This window comes from Equus przewalskii, chromosome 10, assembly GCF_037783145.1.
Source record: "Equus przewalskii isolate Varuska chromosome 10, EquPr2, whole genome shotgun sequence".
Classification (NCBI taxonomy): Eukaryota; Metazoa; Chordata; class Mammalia; order Perissodactyla; family Equidae; genus Equus; species Equus przewalskii.
This window is the reverse complement of record NC_091840.1, coordinates 15,465,799-15,486,532: the sequence shown is the minus strand read 5'-3', so window position 1 is coordinate 15,486,532 and position 20,734 is coordinate 15,465,799. Positions and strand designations below refer to the sequence as shown.

The 20,734-nt window shown below is 55.1% G+C and overlaps 1 protein-coding gene across 3 annotated transcripts in view; it reads right to left on the bottom strand.

Annotated features, from left to right (window-relative positions):
• The window catches only part of SCN4A (sodium voltage-gated channel alpha subunit 4), a 45,116-nt gene that overhangs the window by 9,593 nt on the left and 14,789 nt on the right, over positions 1–20,734 (bottom strand). For 2 of the 3 annotated variants that reach the window (XM_070561623.1, XM_070561624.1), the window contains 15 exons: positions 19,711–20,362; positions 19,502–19,620; positions 19,264–19,353; positions 18,831–18,959; positions 18,239–18,330; positions 16,222–16,536; positions 15,339–15,402; positions 14,959–15,100; positions 13,951–14,160; positions 13,183–13,336; positions 11,204–11,442; positions 9,212–9,385; positions 7,381–7,737; positions 2,797–3,285; positions 680–812 (listed from right to left, as the gene is read on the bottom strand). In XM_070561623.1, the coding sequence (XP_070417724.1) occupies positions 680–812; positions 2,797–3,285; positions 7,381–7,737; positions 9,212–9,385; positions 11,204–11,442; positions 13,183–13,336; positions 13,951–14,160; positions 14,959–15,100; positions 15,339–15,402; positions 16,222–16,536; positions 18,239–18,330; positions 18,831–18,959; positions 19,264–19,353; positions 19,502–19,620; positions 19,711–19,983 (2,980 nt within the window). In that variant the 5' untranslated portion in view covers positions 19,984–20,362. Of the gene's footprint in view, positions 1–679; positions 813–2,796; positions 3,286–7,380; positions 7,738–9,211; positions 9,386–11,203; positions 11,443–13,182; positions 13,337–13,950; positions 14,161–14,958; positions 15,101–15,338; positions 15,403–16,221; positions 16,537–18,238; positions 18,331–18,830; positions 18,960–19,263; positions 19,355–19,501; positions 19,621–19,710; positions 20,363–20,734 lie in introns of all 3 variants that reach the window. The other variant, XM_070561625.1, reaches the window with a different exon arrangement.

The window sequence follows — 20,734 nt, the reverse complement described above, 5'->3', positions numbered from 1 at the left end:
TGGCCCTTTGGGCAAAAATGTTCCTGCCGGGGGGCTGGCCCTGTGGCAGAGCGGTTAAGTTCGCGCGCTCCGCTGCTGGCGGCCCAGTGTTTCGTTGGTTCGAACACTGGGCGCGGACATGGCACTGCTCATCAAACCACGCTGAGGCAGCGTCCCACATGCCACAACTAGAAGGACCCACAACGAAGAATATACAACTATGTACTGGGGGGCTTTGGGGAGAAAAAGGAAAAAATAAAATCTTTAAAAAAAAAAAAATGTTCCTGCCAGGCTGTTCCCTGAAGGGCTGGGCAGGTCTCTCTCTTGGAAGAGGAAACCAGGGAGGATTACAGAGCAGCCATTCCTGAGCACTTGCTTCGTACCAGATGGCACTGTCGGGGCTCTGCGGGGATTCTGCACAGCAGCCCTCAGGGGCCAGTGCTGCCATCACCTACTGTGCACACCTGAGGCTCAGGGAGTGAGGAGCTCAGAGGCATCGGGCCCTGACACCCCTTCCCAGGGTTGTATTCTCCCAAGCTGTGGCAGGGCAGGGCAGGGTAGCCTCAGGGAAAGAAGGGCCTGCATGCTTTTGTGATGTGTGCGTCCCTGAGGAGAAAATGGGCTGGGGCTGGGCTAGGGGTCTGCTGGGCTGGGGGAGGGACCCAGAAGGGGTGGGGTGCGCACGCAGGCTTGCCCTCACCCTCGGTGAAGCACTCCTCAGGCTGCTCCCCCTCAGGGTTCTCCTCGGCCTGTTCCTCGGGGTCCTCCTCGGGGGGCTTGTAGTCGGCCGTACTGCAGACGGAGGAGTTCCCGTCGAGGGGCTGTAGTGGCTTCTGCAGGGGCCACAGGGTCATGTGACCCCGGGTCCTCCCACCAGGTGGGGCAGAGGAGGTCAGGATGAGAAACCAGAAGGGGGAGGAGAAAGGGGGTGGAGGGCTCTCCCATTCATTCATTCGTTCATTCACTCAGCCCTGGATTATGGAACCAGCACTGTGGCCCATGCAGAAGAATGACAGCGACCGAGGCAGCTGTGGTCCTGCCCTCGTGGTACTTAGATTTGGGTCGAAGCAGGGCTGAAGCCTGGGAAGGGCGGCGAGGGCACGCTGAGACCTGCGGGGGACTCAGGTAGGGGGAGAGCCAGGAGACAAACTGGCCAGGGGGTGGCTCAGCTGGGCTGGGAGTTCTGGGAGGTGTGGAGAGGCATGAGGGGGACAGCAGAGGAATAAGAGGCTTGAAGGTAATTCTGAGGGGGTATGTAAGGGGCTCAGGATGGAGCTGGGGCTGCCACAGCCCGCAGAGAACAGTATGCGGTGCCTCCAAGGTCTGAGCCTTTCACCCCCTAGGGGCTGTTTGGCTGAGGAATCCAGAAAGGACAGAAAATTTTCCCCAGCCGAAGCTCCAGCCTGGGGCCAAAGGAACCTGATGGGAGTGGGGTGGGGCTGGAGGAGGCTGGTGCTCCCCTTGGCCAGGCCTCCCTTCCTCTCCTCCTGGTGCTGTCCCAGGCCAGCCTCCCGGCCCCACCCTCTACTCCTCAAGGGGACCCCTTCATGGCTTGGGGTGAGGACCCCGAAGGGGAAGATGGAGAGAGGAGCTTGAGGGGCAGCTCTCGATCCAGAATGGTCACCAGAAAACCAGGGGGGGGTCCTTGTGCCCAGTTGACAGAAAGGGAAACTGAGGCAGGGAGCATCAGGTCAGCCAGAGCATTCACTGAGCCAATTGCCCCTCCTGTGCACTCCAACGCCCACAATCCCTCTTGGAGCTCTGCTTGCCCCCTTTAAAGAGTCCACAGCCTTGGCCTTGGGCGTTCTCCAGCCCTCCCCCACCCCCGCTCTTCATACCGAGGTTGGTGCCACATTTCCCTGGGTATTTATAGCTTGGCAGGCACTCGGCCCCCTGGTAAGTCAGTGTGCCACATATCTAGGGGGACTAAGCAGTCAAGAGCTTTCAGGGCAAAGTTCATTCAGGCTCTGGCGCCCAGCCAGGCCCCCATGATGGGGTGGGGGTGGGCAGGGGATCCTGCCCCAGCTTATGTGCTAGTCCTTCCCCTGCCAGAGCTGGAGGGTGGGTGAGGCGGCTCAGAGTCAGCTCCCCTGGGAGGCCCAGGCAAGCCCCAGCCTCAGCCTGAGCTTCTGAGAGTGACCGCCAGTGCCTCCCCGACCCGGGCAGGGGAGGGCAGGAGGAGGGCATCTCCACCCAGCAGTGGGCACCCTGCACTGGCTGGGTGGGTGGGTCGGGCTCCTGCTGAAGCTGTGCCCCAACTCCCTGTTCTCCCAGCCCCACTGGGCCCCTGGCCCTCTCCTGAGAATCCTCAGCCTGGACTGGGCACTTTGGCCCACACTGGGAGGTTGGGAGCAGCCCCAGGTGGGGGCTAAACAGAAGTAGATGATAACGGCAAGGACCTGGCAGGGCCTTCAAGCCCAGGGGGAGCTCAAGAGAGGCCTCTTGGGTCCCAGCCCTGGAGCTGAGGTGCCCAGGTAAGAACATCCTGACCAAGAGCACCACCTGCTGGTGAGGGGCCCAGGTGGAGTTGCAAGGCAGGAGTGAAGGGAGGAGAGACTAGGGTATTAGGACAGGAGGGCAGATCTTAATAACTGTACTAATAGTCACCATTCACAGACAGCTTACTAAGCAATTTACAAACACGGCATCTCTTCTAATGGTCACAACAATGTCACAGGGTAGGTACTATTACCCCCATTTACAGATGGAGGAACTGAGATTTGGAGAGGATTTATGACTTGCCCAAGGTCACACAAAAATGTGAAGCTGTGTCTATCTGACCCCCTTCCCTCAAGCTGGGCCCTGTGATGGGCTCACCTTGCCATCCTCAGGCTCTGAGAAAGTGTCAGTCTCCTCCTCTGTAGGCATCTCCAGGTCAGACTCCTCGGAGGCAATGGGAACGTGGATGGTCAGGTAGGGGTTGTTGATGAAGTTGAGGTGGTCCAGCTCGATGCTGTTGGGAGTGCCATCAGCCAGGCCCATGTGGTTCAGGATGTGATTGTCCTTCTTCAGGTCTTTGTCATCATCCTCAGGCGGTGGCTCCTTCTTCTCATCCTCGGGGGCACTCTCCTCAGCCTCCCCTGCCTCCCCAGCCTCCCCGGGTCCCCCAAGGCTGAGCATGATATCCTTGGGGCTCAGGATCTTGCCATGCAGCAGCCCCAGGAGGAAGGCTTTGGCAAAGCCGATGCCCCACTTGATGCGCCAGATGGCGATCTGCAGGTTGTTCATCTCGCCATCCTCGTCCGAGGCCGCGAGGCTGTCAGCGCTGAAGGAGCTCAGCAGCAGGGCCAAGAAGAGGTTCAGGACCTGGGGAGCAGGGGTTGAGGGGAGCCTCAGCTCAGCCTCTGGGCCCCTGAGGGTGCCACCTTCAGCCAGCACGAGGGTCCTCAGGCCTCCAGATCAGACCGACCACACGTTGGGCATTTAAAAAGATGTCACCTAAAGCAGTCCTCACAACTGTCTGCGGAGGTGAGGAGTGTTGCTATCGTTCCCACTTTGCAGATGAGGAAACTGAGGCTTGGGCACATGATAGGACTCTGCTGACCAAGGCAGAGGCAGGGTTTGGGGAAGCCCTCTGGGTGGCAGGGACTCTGTCATGACTCTGTCTTCCACTTCCGCTGCTGGGAAATGTAGAACTAAGAACAGGGCTCACGTCTCTGAGCTTCCCGAACTTATTAGGAACCTGACTCTTTGAGCCTTCTTTCTTTTCTAAGGGGGACTTTTAATCGGCCCTGCGCTCCCAGGTACTCAGATGCACGTCCCCTATTCCTCTGGAAGGGGCAGTGACCTACTGTTATTCACTCCCTTTTTCCCCCCTTGGGGTCCCCTGGTTCTCTTCCCATATCCCTACTGAAAGGGACTGGGGTGGTCTACCCCATCCCCAACCTTATTTTCCAGTGGACATTTGCTGAGCCCCTCTCACTGTGTGCAGGACAAGTGGCCTCAGGGAGCTCCCAGCCTAGCAGAAACAGACATTTGATCAGACAAATACAACGCAGTGCATCTACACGGCAGCAGAGACTGGGGTGCACAGGCTTTGAAGTCATGCTACTTGGCTTTAAACCCCAGTTCACTAGCTGTGTGTCCTGAGGCAAGTTATATCACTGTTCTGTGCCTCAGTTTCCTCATCTGTATAATGGGAATGATTCTAGCACCTACTTCCTTGCACTGTTGTGAGGATTAAAAGATCAACACAAGTAGAGCATGCAGGAGGCATTCAAACCATGTTAGCTGTTATGCGTGCAAGAAGGTACAGGGAAGAGTGTGATTAACTCTGAGGCCAGCTCAGTATTTTATTAATAATGAAAGCGAGTCCCAGAGAGGTGAAGTGACTTGCCCTAGGACACACAGCACAGTCAGGACTAGAACCCCAGTTTCCAGTGATTGTACAACTTTAGAGGACATTATTCATTTAGACTACAATGTGAAAGGCAACCCCAGAGGTTGCGCAATACAGTGTCCCTGTCTTCCACCAGTCCACCCACTCCTGGGCAGTGAGGAGGAAGGTGAAGCCTGGCTGAGTGGGGGTCCTGGCTCCTCTCAGCCAGAGACGGGGCCAGCTCTTACTCTGGGGGCCTTGGGGCGGGGCTGGGTGTGTGAGTGGACACGAGGGAGCAGGAGAGTCTACACATATGAATCAGTCATCCTCGACCATCTTCTCCACGTGTCTCTCCTTGGCTTTCACCAGTGTCCTCCAAGGTCTTATGTCATTGTCCTAACTATCACGTTAACTTCTTTAAAATATATATATTGTATATATTCTTTCTTTGGGAGAATGTGCTAGAGGGATTCCTCCCCGTCTCCATGCCCCTACTTTTCTGCTTTTGCCCCTCACCGAAATTGGTTGGTCTTTCTTTCCCTCCCTTGGGGGGAAGGTGTCCAGTTGCCAGAAACACATCTGAGATGGGAATTAGCTGCTCTCTGGGTCAGCAGGGTTTGCACACGGTTCCTGCCTGGGACAGAAATAGCCACCTCATGCAAGGCTGGGGGGGGGGGGTGGTTGGAGGAAAGAGGGGTGGACACCATGTCCCTGGGGGGCTCAGAAGGGGGTTACCTATGACCTAGTCATTTCCTCTTCTTCACAGTAACCCAGAGGAAGCGCCCAAGTGCCATGGACACAGGGGAGATGGGGCCGCATACTCCCTGGCAGGGTGCCCCGGTGCCCTCTGGCAGACTCCTGCTTCCAAGAGGCCTGGGAAGGTGCTGGGCGGGGACAGTGCCCAAGGAGCTGACAGCGCCACCTCATTGGGTGTTCCACTCCCTCTGAGCAAAGTGGGAGAGCCACAGAGCTGGACCAGAAAAGGGTGTCAGGTGCGGGTGTGTGTGTGTGAGAGATGGGAGGGTGGGGTGACATGCCCACAGAGGCAATACAGTGCAGTGGTTCCACACCCTGGAGCCAGATTGCTTGGGTTCAAATCCTGCACCTGTTACTAATTTACCTCCCTGAGCCTTTGCTTCCTCATCTACAAAATGGGGAGAAAACAGCAAGTCCCTCTTCGGGTGGTGGTGAGCCTTAAGAGATGAATACACGGAAAGTGCTCAGAATGCTGGATTAATGTAAATAGAGGCCAGCCATCATCAACATTATTGCTGGCGTTGAGATTGTCATTATTCTCATGCTGGTACTATTGATGTGATTGTTCCTGGAGTTACACAGACCCAGGGTCTAGTCCGGCTCAGGTTCTCACCAGCTGTGAGCACAGAGCCAACATTACCTGCTTGGCAGGGCTGTTGAGAGCATTGCGGATAATGCAGATAAAGCCCTTTGATCAGGGAGCAGCACATGGCAGGAGCCCAATACTGAGGAGTGTGACACCAACAGCGGGTACCTAAACCACCACCACCTCCCACACACCTGTAACATTTGAGCTTCTCTGGCCTCGCAGACCAAGTGCTTTGGAAGCACTTAGACGTGTGTCTTGTAATCCTCAGGACCACCCAGTGAAGTAGGTATGCCATTAGTATCCCCATTTTCCAGATGAGAAAAACTGAGGCCAGAGATGTTAAATAACTTGCTCAAGGTTTCCCAGACAGGAGTGGCAAAGTGGGGGCTTGAAATATTGAGTTTACACGCATACAGACAGAACCCCTTGCAGACCCTCTCAGTCACCCACAGGCCCTTAAACTTACATTCACAAACTGCTACTCAGAGCCTACCCCCTACCCCCATCCTGCCCCAAAGTTCTGCTGAGAGTCTTCCCTCTCTCTTCCCACTTCCCAAGACCTCCTCCCAGGTACAGCCATCCCTGGGTTCTCCTGTCTAGCTGTCCCTGGGTGCTCGGGACTTCATCCTATGGTCTCCTCCTCAGTCGAGGTGACACTGCGCCCCCCGCGCCCCAGTCTGCCCCTGCCCCCAGCTGGAGCTCAGCGATATCTGAGAACTGCTGACCCAGCAGCCCAAGGATTCCACAGGCCTTTGCAGAACGTGGGGACGTGAGTCTTCCCACCCCATTGCCCAGGGCAGCATCGGTCACCACCCGGGACAGCTGGGCACAGCACTCCTGGCAGGAGTGAACCCCATCCCAAGAAGGGGAGGAGTCGGGGTCGGCAGGGTGAGGAGAGATGCCTCCACAGGCCTGAACCACAGAAATGCTGGTCAGCTGGACCACGGCCCAAGCCCCTGTTTCTCATCGGCCCCTGCATCTCCTCCCTTGCACCAGTCCCACGTGCCAAGCTCTGAGCCACAGAAAGTGTCAGGATGGATGCAGGTTATGCTGTCTCTGGATGCTCCCAACCCCCAGGGCCTGATTCCCAGGAACAGAGGAGGGTGAGAGGGTGGGAGAAGGACAAGAGGTTCAGGAGTTCCTGGTACCAATCCCACACTGTGCCTCCTTGCACACTCTCACAGTCAATCCACCCAGCCACCCTAGAGGTTCCTACCACACTTCTTCTGTATGAAGTTAGAGAACCAGCCGACCAGAGAGCAGTCATTTGTTCAAGGTCACACAGATGGCAAAGGAGCTGGGATTGGAACGTGGATCTGTCTGACTCCAGTTATCATGTTACTTTACCCGAAACACTAGGTTTCAACGGTACTACTAACAGTGTGTTCCTGGGACCAGTGGCAGTGACATCTCCCAGAGCTCGTTAGAAATGCAGATTACCAGGCCCCAGTCTGGACCTGCTGAGTCAGACTCTGGGGGTCTGGGTCCAGGAATCTAGGTTTTAAGAAACTCCCAGGTGATTCTTAAGCAGGTTAAAATTTTAGGACCACTGGGCTAAACCATATAAAATTGTCATTTTGAGGGAGGGAAAGGTAGGCAACAGTCAAGTATCAATGATTTCATACAGTTCAACCTCACAGGAAACAGGCCCTCAAATGACTGCCTCATTTTAAAGGACATGTCTTGTATGCTTAGGTTTTCTGGGCAAGGATGGGGAGCCACCTGCAGCCTCACTCACCACCAGGTTGCCGATGACCATGACCATGAGGAAGACGGTAAGGCACATGGCCTGGCCAGCCACCTCCATGCAGTCCCACATGGTCTCGATCCACTCCCCACACAGGATGCGGAAGACGATGAGGAAAGAGTGGAAGAAGTCGTGCATGTGCCAGCGGGGCAGGGCGCAGTCCGAGGCAATCTTGCACACACAATCCTTGTAGCTCTTGCCGAACAGCTGCATGCCCACGACGGCAAAGATGAACACGATGATGGCCAGCACCAGCGTCAGGTTGCCCAGCGCCCCCACCGAGTTGCCGATGATCTTGATGAGCATGTTCAGTGTTGGCCACGACTTGGCCAGCTTGAAGACCCGCAGCTGCCATGCAGAGGGGAGGCAGGGGCAAATGAGGCCCAGGGAGCCCTGGCCCTACCCAAGGGAGCCCCATGCATAGGAGAAAGAACTATCTTGAATAGCTTGAACTCCCATCTCCTGAGAGATCTGACACCTCAGTTCGCCTCTCTGTTAAATGGGAATACAGCAGTCCCTCATTATCCTCAGGTGATATGTTCCAAGACTCCCAGTGGCTGCCTAAAACTGTGGACAGTACTGAACCCTATATATACTATGTTTTTTCCTATACATACATACGGTAAAGTTAAATTTATAAATTAGTCACAGTAAGAGATTAACAACAATAGCTACTAATAAAATAGAATTACAACAATATACTGTAATAAAAGTTACCGTAGATCTTAGTAACCTCAGCATATGATTTTTTTTCTTTCTTTATTAGGTTGAGAACTTTCACCTTTTCACTTGAAGCACTTTACGGCTTCTCTTTGGCATATCTGAATTGCCAGCATCACTCCTCTTGCGCTTTGGGGCCATTATTAAGTAAAATAAGGGTTACTTGAACACAAGCACTGTGATACCAAGACAGTCCATCTGGTAACTGATGGCTACTAAGTGACAAATGGGCGGGTAGCGTACACAGCTAGGTGGTGGTTACGCTGAACAAAGGGAGGATTCACGTCCCGGGCAGGATGGTATGGGATGGCGAGAGATTTCATCATGCTACTCAGAACAGCGTACAATTTAAAACTTATGAATTGTTTATTTCTAGAAGTTTTCCATGGTAGCACCATGGTTGACTGCAGGTAACTGAAACTGTGGAAAGCAAAACCACAGATAAGGGGGGACTACTATACTCATATCCTACTACCTCATCCTCTTCATGTTCAAAAGAAAGAGAGTCCTTATCTCTTAAAGATACAGACTAAATTATTTACAAGTGACATTGTATGTTGTAGGTATGTATATACCTCCCATAAAAAGTGGGAGTACAGATGAAACAAAAACTGTAGAATGTTGATGGTTGTTGGGGCTGGGTAATAAGTACATGGAGGTTGATTACGCTTTACACTTTTGTGGATGCATGAAAGGTCCCATAATAAAGTTAAAAAAATTATAAAAGTGCTCCTATGGGGTGGTGGAAAGGACAGTAATTCAGAGTCCCATTTCCACTACTAATGAGCTTCCTGAGCCTCAGCTTCGAGTCTGCAACATGGGGCCGAAGTCCCCGCTCCACTGCTGCCCAAGGTCATTCGGGGGTCAAGTCCAAATGTCAGCTCCTGTGGCTGTCATTTTGGCCCCCAAGCAGCCCTGTATGATTGAGCGGGAGGGCCCCCTCTCTCCCTATGTGTAGTAAGAAAGTTCTGAGAGGTGGAGTGGCATGCACAGGGCAGAGGGGCCTGTTTCGGCCCTGTGGCTTCCTAGGGGTTTCTCCTCCCACCCTCCTTAGTACCCCCAGCCCACCCCTCCTCAGCCCTGGCCCTGGGGCCTCACGCACCAGACGGAAGGAGCGGAGCACAGACAGCCCCTGCACATTAGCCAGGCCCAGTTCCACCAAGCTGAGGGTGACGATGATACTGTCAAAGACGTTCCAGCCCTGCTGGAAGTACTCGTAGGGGTCCAAGGCGATGAGCTTCAGTACCATCTCGGCTGTGAAGATGCCCGTGAAGACCTGTAGGGTGGGATGCATCCCGGTCACAGAGCCTCAGGGAGCACAGGGCCTTGGGAGTCTCCCACTCGACTCTCACCTCCTCCTGGCAGAGCCCATGGAGCCCTAGAGGTTGCGCCCAGAGCCCCAGGGAGGGTAGGCAGGTACCCATAGCCCACATGTGTGTGTATGTGAGTGAGTGAGAAGTGGAATGGCCATGCCACAGGGCAGAGTGGGTGCCATCCAGACACCCGGACCCATCCGTTTCTGGCCTTGTGACCATGGGCCAATCACTTAACTTCTTGGAGCCTCACCTCAATCATAACAATATTCAACACTCATAAAACTCTCTGTGGTTCACATTATGACTTCAGTGGTGTCCTGACCTTTATGAAATTGGGAGGGATTATCACGCTTGTCCCAGAGATGAAAAATTGAGGCTCAGAGAGGTTAGTGGTAAGCTCTCGGTCATGCCGCCCATATGGGAATGAGTCAGGTCTCAAACCCAGGTCTTGTGGTACTTAGTTCAGCCTCCTGTCTCTATACCCTACAGCCTCTCTACCCTGGTTAGCAGGGGTCCTAGGACTCAGAAAATCTTGGTGGACTCAAAAGTCTAGGGCAGGGGCCAAAAGAGGGCAAAGTTGGCGATCAATGAGAAGGCCAGAGTTGCACCCTGCAACCCCAGACGTGGAGTGTGAGGGCTGTATAACCTCTGAACGCTCCCTGGGCATGGCCTCCCCTCCTGCTAGGCACCAGCTGCCATGGGTCCACAGCCTGCCCAGGCACATGCTGCGCCCCGCCCAGGAGCTGTCCCTAGCGATAGCAGGTGCCCAGACAGCATCAGCGTGTGGGCAGGGGGTGGGCAGGCGGCGGGCCGGGCCCATCACGCACACCCCAGCAGCTGTGCTGCGAGTCCAGATCACACCCTTGCCCCTCCAGCCCAGCCTGGCCACGGCTGCCTCGGGCATCTCCATGGGACAGAGGAGCTGCCTTCCTTGCAGGCTGAATCCAGGGTCTGATTCCCATGCCACCCACCCAGTCCTTGTCCTACTGCAGGCCCCAAATCTTACTCTCCCTGGGCTCCCCTCACCCTTGGAGTAGGGGTAGCATCTCGCCCATTTTCCTGGAAAAACTGTGAAGGGAATTGGAAAGGGTGGGGCAGGGCTGCAGGAGGAGGCGGCTTTTTCCCTTTGTCAGGCTCCACCAGGGCTGGCAACGAGGTGATAATGCTCCTAATGGGCAGGGATAAGCAGGCGGATCAGTGTGTGTCAACAATAGTGGAGCAGGAAGGGCCAGAGAGAGGAGCTGGCCTGGCCATGCTGGAGAAATGGTAGCAGGCAGCGGGGCTGAGGGGTGGGGGATATGCCCTGGGGCCTCTAGGGTGAGCTGGGGCCTCTTGGGCCTGGGTGCCCCTGGTTCTGTGCTCCACTTCCAGTGCCTTGGTCCCTCTTAGGCCCACAACAACCTCTGAAAGTGGAGAGATTTGTCACCCAGCCACCCTCACCTCTACCTCCATGCCCAGACTCCCCAACCTTGCCTCCAGGGCATGACCTGGATCCCAGACTCCTAGGAGTCCTGATCTTAAGAAGCCCAGCACCTCATCCCCACTCTCTCTGCCCTCCAATATGCTGAAACTCAGATCCACATCTCATAGATCAACCCATGCACCTCCCTTACAAATCAACCATTCCCCCCATGCGCTGGGTAAATAACCGCAGCCTGTCCCCATATGTCCCCCAATAGTGTCCTGCATTTCCACACAGCCCAGATGACTCCATCAGGCCCTGTGGCCCCTCTCTTGTGCTGTCCTGGAATGACACCTGTCTCTTGTCCCCTCCCTACCAGGTTGCCCACGGTGAGCACTTTGTCAAAGTGCTCCGTCATGGGGTAATGTTCCATGGCCATGAAGAGGGTGTTGAGTACGATGCAGATGGTGATGCCCAGGTCCACAAAGGGATCCATGACGATCAAGTGGATGATGTTCTTGAACTTCACCCATGGGGTGCAGCAGTTCCATATGAGCACTTTGTGGGCACACTTGTACCACCATGGCGGGCACTTCTGGTGGGCCTCTTCCAGCTCTGGGAGTAGGGTGGAAACAGACACCTGATGAGGATCCCCCTCACACGCTCCTTTCTCCATCTAGATCTCTGGTCCCACTTTTCAAGCTCTGTCCCTTAGCGCTCCACATCTCAAACTCTATCCCCTCAGCAAGGACTATTCCAAGCCCCGCCTCTCAGTGCGGCTCCCTCCAGTCCCCGCCCAGGTGACTCCACCCCTCAATGCCCCGCCCCTACCACCCCTGCCCCTTAGTGCTCTCACCCGCCAAAGCCCACCCCCTCAGGGAGATTTACCCCAAGCCCTTTCTCTCGATGCTCCACTTCCAGCTCCGCCTTCCTGACACACCCCATAGAGCCTTGCCCTCAGTGACTCCCACCCCTGCTGGTGACCCGTGGCCGCCATCATGTCCCCAGGGAGAGGCAAGAGGCCACGCAGGGGGTTGGTCTCAGTTCTCCCTGCTGCTGGCCACTGCCATGTGGGAGCAGACTGAGATCCCCCTGAGGGTTCTTCCTCCCACTGCCAGTAATGCCAGCCCCTCCAGACTGTCCCCAGCCAGTCCATCCTTTCCCACCAGAGTGGCTTTCTGGAAACACTCCCTGTTTTTGCTACCCCAACTCTAAAGCCCTGGGGTCTGTAAGGCCCGTGGATGAAGCTGCTCCTCCTGGCCTTCCTGGCCTCTGCTGCCTGTGGGAGTCCTCAGCCTAGGCATGATCTCATTCAATTACCACCAGAAAGGTATGAGGTAAGTACTCTCAGAGTCCCCATCGCATAGATGAGGAAAGGGGCTGGAGTGGGGAACAGCTCCATGAAGGACTGAGTTTGAGTGCATGATTGGGACACCCCAGGGGTGGGGGAGGTTGACCCTCACTGCCACCCAGGAATTAGCAAACTGGACCCCACTCAAAGGCTGCAGATTCTACTCTAACACCCCCAGCCTCAACCCGGTGCTACTGCAGGTGACTCAAACAGTGTCTGAGGTCCCAAACTTCTCACAACGGTCCCAGCAAGGGCAGCGCTGAGTGACCTCTTCCGCCAGCTCTGTCCGTCATTCCCTGGGGCATTCTCTGGATAGGCACACAGACACCTGGATGCTGGTCATACAAGGTGCCCTCCAGAGGTTTGCAAAGTCCTCTAGGGTCTCCAAGTCCTCCCTGGCATGAGGCAGGACGCCTGGGGAGGGGACCAGATCTCTTCTATGTCAGATTTCCTTTCTTCCTCCCTCCCCCTCATCCATCCATCCATACACCCCTCGGCCCCTTTCCATCCAATAACTTTTCAACCCATCCATCCATCCATCCATCCGTGTGTGTGTCTGTCCACTTCCCCTCATTACCTCATCCTTATTCTCCTCCTGTGACTCAGAGGTAGTACGGGGATTTGGGAGAGTCTGTGACTCTACCTGGGCAGAGGTTGACCTTTAACCTTTCACTTTTACCCAGAAGACATCTGAGGAGTCAGATCTCCAGTTTCCGGAAGATTAGGCCTTTCTGGTTAATATTATTTTCCGGTCCTTCCTTGTTGCCTTGGCAGCCCCCAGGGCCCTCCCGGAAGCCCCCAGTTCCCACAGCAGCCCTGCCTTGCAGCCAGAACTGGGCCAGGTTAAGCTAGGGCTATATTTATCACAACCATTTCTTCGATGCCAATATTAAGTTACTGCCCTCCCGAAGCCCCGCCAGGTCCCTCCCCGCCCCGCAGGAGCCTGCGTGGCCTGATGGGCGGGACAGGCAGAGTAGGGTGGGTATGGAGGTGTCGGCACTCACCTTCCATAGCATCTGAGACGCCGCTGTCTGCGCTGCAGCTCTGCCTTGGGGGCCCCTTCTCCCCTGGTGATGTGTCCAGGCTGCCGTTACAGTCTTTGCTGTGGGCTGGGTCCCCGCCTGCCTCCCCACCTTCCAAAGCCTGATCAGCCTTGGCCTGTGGGACCAGCAAGGGTGATGGGCGTGAAGTCCTTCTCCAAGCCACGGGAATGGACTAATGAACTCTTAGAGCTTCCTCCTGTGTCCTTTAGTACGGGGCCCCTTCTTGGCCTGCACTGAGCCTAGCGGAAGGAGCAACTTCGCTGGTGGTGGGGGTGACAGGGAAGGAACCAAAGTGACTGACGACCCTCATCCCTGAAGAACCTCTACTTTCTGAAGCCCTGACTGACCTTGTGCTTTATGAGATGATGAGAAAATGGGCAGCTGCTCCCTGGGGCCTCGTGGGGACCCGCCTCTCCCTCAACATGGACCCATGTGCTGCCCAGAAAGAATCTTAAAACCACAGATATTTGAGCTGGAAGGCTACTTCAGGTTTAACTACTCTGGAGTCCTTGTTACATATGGGGAAACTGAGGCACAGAGCTGCAAAATACTCTTTCTACTGCTTGGATGCCTCCCATCCCACCAAAGGCCCCAGCCTGGGGCATTCAGCTCCCCGTGCCTCTCATCTCTACCCCATGCATCTCCCTCACCCTCAGCCTGCCCAGGAGAACCCAGGCTGAGGGGCAGGGAGATCCCTGAATCCTTCGCCTCTGCTCCCTGAGTCCAGACCTTCTCCAGCTCCTCCTGCTGCTTTTTGAATTTCTCCATCATCTGCTGAAACTCCTCTTCTTTCTCCTGATCCTCAGCCAGGGTGGCCTCATTCTGCTCCGCGTACGCCATGGCTACCACTGCCAGGATCAGATTGATGAGGTAGAAGGAGCCCAGGAAAATGATCACCACAAAGAAGATCATGTAGGTCTTGCCGGCTGCTCGAAGGGTCTGGGAGTTGGGGGAGAAGGAGAGGAAGTGTCACATGGCACCTGGACTCCTTCCCCGCCCCCCACATACTCATTGTCCAAATAGGTCAACAGAGAGGGTCCCTCACAGAGCCTGGTGTTTTGAGGACCTTTGAGGCCGAGTATGGCCATCCTTGGCACTTGAAGCCACATTCTGGGAAGCTTTATAATATATCCTTGGGACCCAGACTTTCCTGGTCTCTTGGCTCAGAGAGCCCTGAGGACCCCAGCCTAACATCCTGAGATCAGACAGCCAGGATAAAAAAATGGCGAATATGGGCTTTGGGGTCGGCTGGACTCTTAGCTTTACTACAGTGCCTGGCATCTAGTAAGAGCTCAACACATAGTAGTTACCACTACACTACTACTATTATCGTTATTATTATTATTATTAACATCGTCAGTATTAGAAACACCACCAGGGACCAGAAGGCACTGTCGCTCCACTCTCAACCTGTCTGCCCTGCAAACAGTAGAAGCTAAATAACTGAGTATGGGCAGAGTTGAATTTCTGAGCTGCCCTCCTGGTTACCATGAGGCCTGGGGAGGGTGTGCCAGGCCCAGATCTCAGATCTTAAGGCAAAGGTGGAGAAGGAAGAGAAGTCTGTGGCTCAGATCTGGGCAAGTGCCCAGTGTCAGAGTGCTCCAAGAACCACACGTAGGGCACTGAGGGGGTCCCATGGAGGAGATGGCCCTGGTGGGCGGCCCGCAGGCACTAAAGAGGCTGGAAGATGGAGGGAAATGGTTGTAGGGCTGAGGGGCAAGGGGTGGGCAGCTGTACCAGCTGGAAGAGGTTCTCCCAATAGTCCTGTGTCATGAGGCGGAAGAGAGCCAGGAAGGCCCAGCTGAAGGTGTCGTAACTGGTGTAGCCGTAGTTGGGGTTCCGCCCAGTCTTGATGCACTTGTAACCCTCGGGGCAGTGCCTGAGGATAGGATGGGTGCTGGTTTTAGGGAGAGATACCTCCAGCTGGGGGACAGATGGAGGGACCCCAAGGGAAAAAAAATCCTTCTGTCTTGTCTGTGTCCCGAAAACAGGAAAGTGTTCCATCTATGCCCATGGGTTTTCCTTACATTCCCATCTACCCCAGGGCCTTGTCCCTAATCAGCCCCTATCTTCTGATACCCCCGGGGCACCTTTTTCCATCCCCCAGCATCACTCACCCAGCATCACTGCTGTTCCCACAGAGCAGGGCATCCTTGGCACCCTCCAGGAAGTAGAAGTTCCCTTTGAGAGTCAGAGGCCACAAAGGAAACATGTCAACCCACATGGACACACCGTGGGCCCATGCACCCATTGCACACCTATAGACACATCTGTGTGGGCCACATACACCAAATGGATGTTCTCTGAGTGCCCCGTCCTCCTCCTTTAAGGGCAGCCCAAAGTTCCAAGGTCTCTGGGTATATACATTGCAGGGAGCTCGGCTCAAGTTGTGTGAGCTCAGTGCCTAGTGAGGCTGTACACTCGAGATGGGCAGAACATGTATGTGTATGCATGGGGCTACCATGTACCTGCGCAGGACCCCTGACTGAGGGGTGAGTAGGGGCTAGAATCCAGGGGCCAGGGGGAAGAAGCGGTACATTTTTCTAATTTGCCAGAAGGCACTATGTGGGCTAAAGTGGCAATATGAGAACATGTGTCTTGCGTGCGTGTGCCTGTGAAGTGTGGGTATATGAATAGGATGTGGGTACGCGGGTACCTGGTGGTGGTCCTGCCAGGGTGTGAGCACATAGTGTGATGGAGGGGAACAAGGAGTATGCAGGTTAGGGAATAGGCTTGGACCATTGCTTCTTATAGTGAAAGCTTCAGGATTTTCAAAGCAATTTGGCATTTGTGGTCACACTAACCCTTTAAGAAAGGTACTGTTTTCTCAGTTTTACGGGTGAGAATTCTGAGGGTCAGGGAGATCAGCTGACTTGTCAGAGGTCACCAAAGCTGGTAAGTGATGGATTTAAGCTCAGGTCCCGCCCAGGCTATTTTTCTCACAAGGGGCTGCCCTAGGGGCTGGTACAGGCCCCATGCCTCCCCACCCTCCATTCTTACCTTCATCATTGATGTAGGCATCCCAGTCAAAGGTATAGTTGCTGGCCATGCTCTCATGGCTGTTCCACATGTCATTGCTGCTCCACGTGTCATTGCTGTTCCACGTGTCATTGCTGTACCAGGTGTCATTGCCGTACCAGGTAGTATTGGTGTCGTTGAAGGGCTGGGGCCAGCGCACACACTTCTGCCGCAGGTTTCCCATAAAGAGCTGCAGCCCCACCAGGGCAAAGACACTCAGGCAGAAGACGGTGAGGATCATCACATCTGACAGCTTCTTCACCGACTGGATCAGGGCCCCCACAATCGTCTTCAGCCCTGACCATGGCGGGCGGGAGTGTGGGGGCAGGCAGGGCAGGGTGGTAACACACCCCCAGCCCCCAAAACTTTGCCTGCTCCATCTCCTTCAAAGCTTAACTTATTGGGGGCACCACTTCCCTGAAGCCTTCCCAAATCAGAGAAGCCACCCTTCTCTCATCACATCCTCAATCCGGAGCCTTCGAAGGGCCACAGAGTCTCGGCCACTAGAAGAATGGACTATAAAGACTTCATGGGCTGTTGCCTGACTCAGAGCAACACACAGGCACACACAGTGGAGCTTAATAAGTGCCGCCGGGTCAGCACTCCCAAGGTGTGTTCTACTGAACACTATCTCCCTAGCTGTGCCCTTAGGAAAACGGGTCCAATAATGTTTGGGAAAGACTCGGCTCTGTGTTCTGTTCTTGGAGAGTAGTCAGGTCGGTTATCCTATCAAAGGCTCTGAAAAGTCCTACAGAAGCAGAGACTTTAATAGCATGGTTCCTTAACTTATTTGACCACGGAACCCTTTTTCTTATAATGCCTGTTAACACCCAAGGAACAGCAGGTTCACTCTGAGGAGCTCTAGACTGACTTTGCAATGTCATTGCATTCTGCCCCTTTGGACCGACAAAGGCATAAAGAACTCTGTGGAATTCCAGGGACGGATTCCCATCATTTATGGAAGAGCTACAACTTCTTCCTTGGGCCTAATCATAGCGTCTCTCACTTCAACATTAGTTCATTTGCTTTTCTTATCTTGATATGGAAAACAGACGCTCAGCAGCCTCCTTATAAAAAACCCTCCCAAGCTCCGAGGATGCTGGAAGCATGGCTTCGAGGAAAGGTGTTTTGGTCTTGACTCAATGGCCAAAGTGCAGTGGCCTTGGTGAGCACTGCCCTCTCAGGTCTCTCTGAGTCTCTCTTCTCAGCTGTGATATGAGGACTTTGGACTAGAAGAGAACTAGGAGGCTTTCTAGCAAGAAGACGGAACAACTTTCTCCTCCCCCAGAGCCTGTTCTCCATCCCTTTTCAGATCATCTTTCTCTCCTTTAATGAACCATCTCCAGTTTCTCCACATGCTTTTTTGAGGGTCTGGATGATCCAGATTCTATTTACTTCATGCTTCCTGATACGTTACTTTGGGATGGCCCTGGCCTTGCTGCTCAGTGGGTGTGCGGCATGTTCCTTACTGAGCCCTCAGGGATGGGACTTTCCATCACTGATTCCCTTTGTGTCGCTCTCAGGGGGAGTCTCTGCTCTGCCTGGCCTGCTTATTTTATTTAACACACATAGCACGTGCCAGGCAGTATTCTAGGCGTGTTATTGATATTAAGGCATTTAATCCTCATAACAACCCAACGAGCGGTACTGTTATTATCCACATTTACAGATAAGGAAACCAAGGCATAGACAGGTTAAGCTACTTGCACAAGGTCAGAGTTAGGAAGTGGTGGAGGTGAGAATTGAACCCGGGCAGTCTGACTCCAGAGTCTGTGCTCTAACCACCTTATGTCCTGCCCATCCTCCCACATGGGGCCCCTTCTCCTCTGTGGTCATGGGGCCCCCTCCGTGTCCAGGCTTTGGCGTGGGTCCTACACAAACACAGCCTGGGAGTGTTGTGACCCTGGGTCAGGCTCCTGGAACTTGAGTGTCAGGTTCCAGGCCTGAGCATGGGGGGAAGCCTGCTGGCCTGCACAGAGGGTCCCTGCCCCGCCAGTACCTGGGATGACCGTGATGGTTTTCAGGGCCCGCAGCACCCGGAAGGTTCTCAGGGCTGAGATGTTGCCCAAGTCCACAAACTCTGTCAGGTACCTGCAGGTGGGTGGGATTGGGGTGAGGGCTGTGTCAGAGAAGGGGGTAGATCATAGGGCAAAAATTGGGGCTTCTCCAGGCCCAGAATGAGGATTCCCAAGGAATCCTTGTAGTTGAGGTTCCCACAGGAGGCTGAGGGGCAGGTCAGGCACCCCCCAGTGTACCTACTGGGGCCTGAGAATTGGGAAAGACAATCTAGGAACTTTGCTGGGGAGTGGGGTGGTGAGGGTAGCCCAGTTCTCCCAGCAGATGAGGCCCTGTGGGCCTGGGGCTGCTGGGTGTGGCTGTACATGGTGTGTGGAGGGGCATTGGGAGAGCCTCCAAGCCACACCCTGAGAATGGCAGCTCCAAGAATTGTGCAGCTCGCTGTCTGTACCCCTGACCTGAAGCCCCTGCAGCCTACTCCTCTGAGAGGGTCAGCCCACTCAGCTGCCCTCTTGAGGCCTGGCCTCCTCCCCTCACCCACCCCAGCCTCAGGATGCCTTCAGGGCCCTGCTCACGCCATCATGATGACACTGAAGTCCAGCCAGTTCCAGGGATCCCGGAGGAATGTGAAATCGTCGATGCAGAAGCCTCGGGCCAGCATCTTGATGAGGGATTCAAAGGTGTAGATTCCTGTGAAGGTGTACCTGGTGGGGAGAGGGCCGGCCAGCACCAGGCATGTCACACCCAGGAAGGGGTATGAGTGGTAATGATGGATCTCCCAGGAGGGAGGGTCACAGAAATGAAATATGCCACCCAGAGGTCTGAGGACATTGGTGAGAGTGACAGTGTGCACCACCCCAGGGGGCTTTGAGTGTCAATGAGGGTGACAGTGACAGTGTGTCTCCCTGGAAGACAAAAGCACTGTCACTCTGAGCATCCTCAAGAGTGCAGACAACTGGGGTGGGCTGTGTTCCAGGACTGGGGGGCTCAGGGGAGGGGGAGACTTACTCCACATGTTTGGACCAGGGAGGCGGGTCACTCATGGTCATGAACACGCAGTTGGTCAAGATGGTGATCATGATGAACATGCTGAACAGCGTTGGGGGGAGGGTCAAGGAAAGTGAGGGAGCAGGTGGGAAGGGGAGGTGGATAGAGGGCCTCCTCACCCAGAGCACCCCATTTTGCCCATCCCTAACCCCTCCCTGTCTCTCCCCATTGCTGCGCTCACTCCACTCAGGCAGGATATGAGTGGATGAGCACCTTGATGGCGCTGCGTCTGATGATGCTGAAGGGACTCAGCATGTAGAGAGCAGGTGTAGCGGAGAAGCGGAAGATGGCCTTGCCCTTGTTGAGCACGATGAAGGTCTGAGGCAGGAAGAGAGCTGTGAGGCCTAGGGCCAGGCAGACAGATGAACAACGGACAGACAGGTAGAGAGAACCCCCCGAGGCCCGGACCTTCTTGTTGCTGTAGTAGGGGTCCAGATCCTCCAGAGGGATGCCGATGACCTCTGGTGGAGGGTCCCCATAGATGAGAGGCAGGTTCTTGCCAGCCTCCAGATCACTGCGCGGCTTCCGCTCAGTCTCCTGGATCTCCATCTGCTTGTTCCGCTGCAGCCGGGCTTCCTCCTCCAACGCCCGCCGTTCTATGGCTGCCAGGGACTCCCGGGTGAAGGGGCGCAGGCTCTCAGGGCCCAGAGGCACCAGAGTGGGCAGAGACGAGTTGGCCATCCTTGCATCCTGGGCTCACAGGCCAGGAGGGTGGCGGGAAGCTGGGGCAGCTGCAGTGCGCAGTCCCTGGGGTGCTGGGGCCTGCTGTCTGCTACTCACCTCCCGCCTGCCCAGGGGCCAGGCTGGGGTGGTGGGCGTGCAGGCCCTGTTGGATTAGGAGATGTGCCTGCAAGGCCCAGGCGCTGCTGCTGCACAGGTGCTGGACACAAGAGCATCACCCCTGAGCCCTGCACCACACTCTCCCCAGCAAGGGGTTGGCTGCCCTCAGGACTAACAGCAAACCAACCAGATCCTCTTCAGCCTTAGGGATGTGGGCCCAATGCCCCAGTGCTCTCAACCGCCTCCTGGGCCCAAGCTCCGGCAACTGTGTGGCTTCAGCCTACGGGAACAGAGAGAACCACAGCTGGCTATGCCCATATGGCCTCTATCCCACAGTGAGGTAGAAAGGAGTCAGATGTGAAACGTGCAGGGGTACCCAGTGGATGGGTCAAGAAGAGGGGCCTGGTGGGATCAGCCTAAAGCAGGAATGGCAAATGGATTTCAACTTGTGGACTGACTTTGTTCGGCTGCTATTCGCTGCCTGGAGATGTGGGCAAAGACCATCGAGGTTGCAGCCAGACTCAGTGCAGAAAGACTGCTGTGATTGATTAGTGATGTCTGCCAGGGGCATGAGAAAGGAGAATATGGTGCATCTGCCTGTATTTGCCATCTGTGGCCTGGAGGGAAGGGAAAAGGAAGATGTGGGGTATGG